Source organism: Phaethon lepturus, unplaced genomic scaffold, assembly GCF_000687285.1.
Source record: "Phaethon lepturus isolate BGI_N335 unplaced genomic scaffold, ASM68728v1 scaffold8811, whole genome shotgun sequence".
In the NCBI taxonomy this organism is placed as follows: Eukaryota; Metazoa; Chordata; class Aves; order Phaethontiformes; family Phaethontidae; genus Phaethon; species Phaethon lepturus.
Window position 1 is genome coordinate 67,226 of NW_010519799.1, and position 304 is coordinate 67,529.

At 55.6% G+C, this 304-nt stretch overlaps 1 protein-coding gene across 1 annotated transcript in view; it reads right to left on the bottom strand.

Annotated features, from left to right (window-relative positions):
- The window catches only part of FAM181A (family with sequence similarity 181, member A), an 843-nt gene extending 782 nt beyond the window's left edge, over window positions 1-61 (bottom strand). Inside the window, exon 1 of the mRNA XM_010297160.1 lies at window positions 6-61. Coding sequence (XP_010295462.1) covers window positions 6-61 — 56 coding nt within the window. The remainder of the gene's footprint in view (window positions 1-5) is intronic.
- Between the last annotated feature and the right edge of the window lie 243 nt (window positions 62-304).

A 304-nucleotide genomic window follows, 5' to 3' on the forward strand; every position in this document is an offset into this window, starting at 1 on the left:
TGTCGCTGGATGCCATGTTGACGAAGTTCAGTAGGGTTTTTACCTCGCTGTCTGATGCCATCTCACTGGATGCGCCGTGCAGAGCTGCCCATGAAAAGTTTATAATCCCCCTTCGGACAAACCTTGGCAAACCTGCGAAACAGGACGGGCAGACTTAAATACGGGAAGCCTCGGTTCAAATAGCACCAAGCAAATGGAGGCTGGGTGGGGGGACATGTCAAACTTCTCAGCCACACAAGCAAGCTGTCCATCAGCTCACCTCTGTGCCGGCAAACTCCCGGTGGAGCAGCCCCGCGCCCGCAGC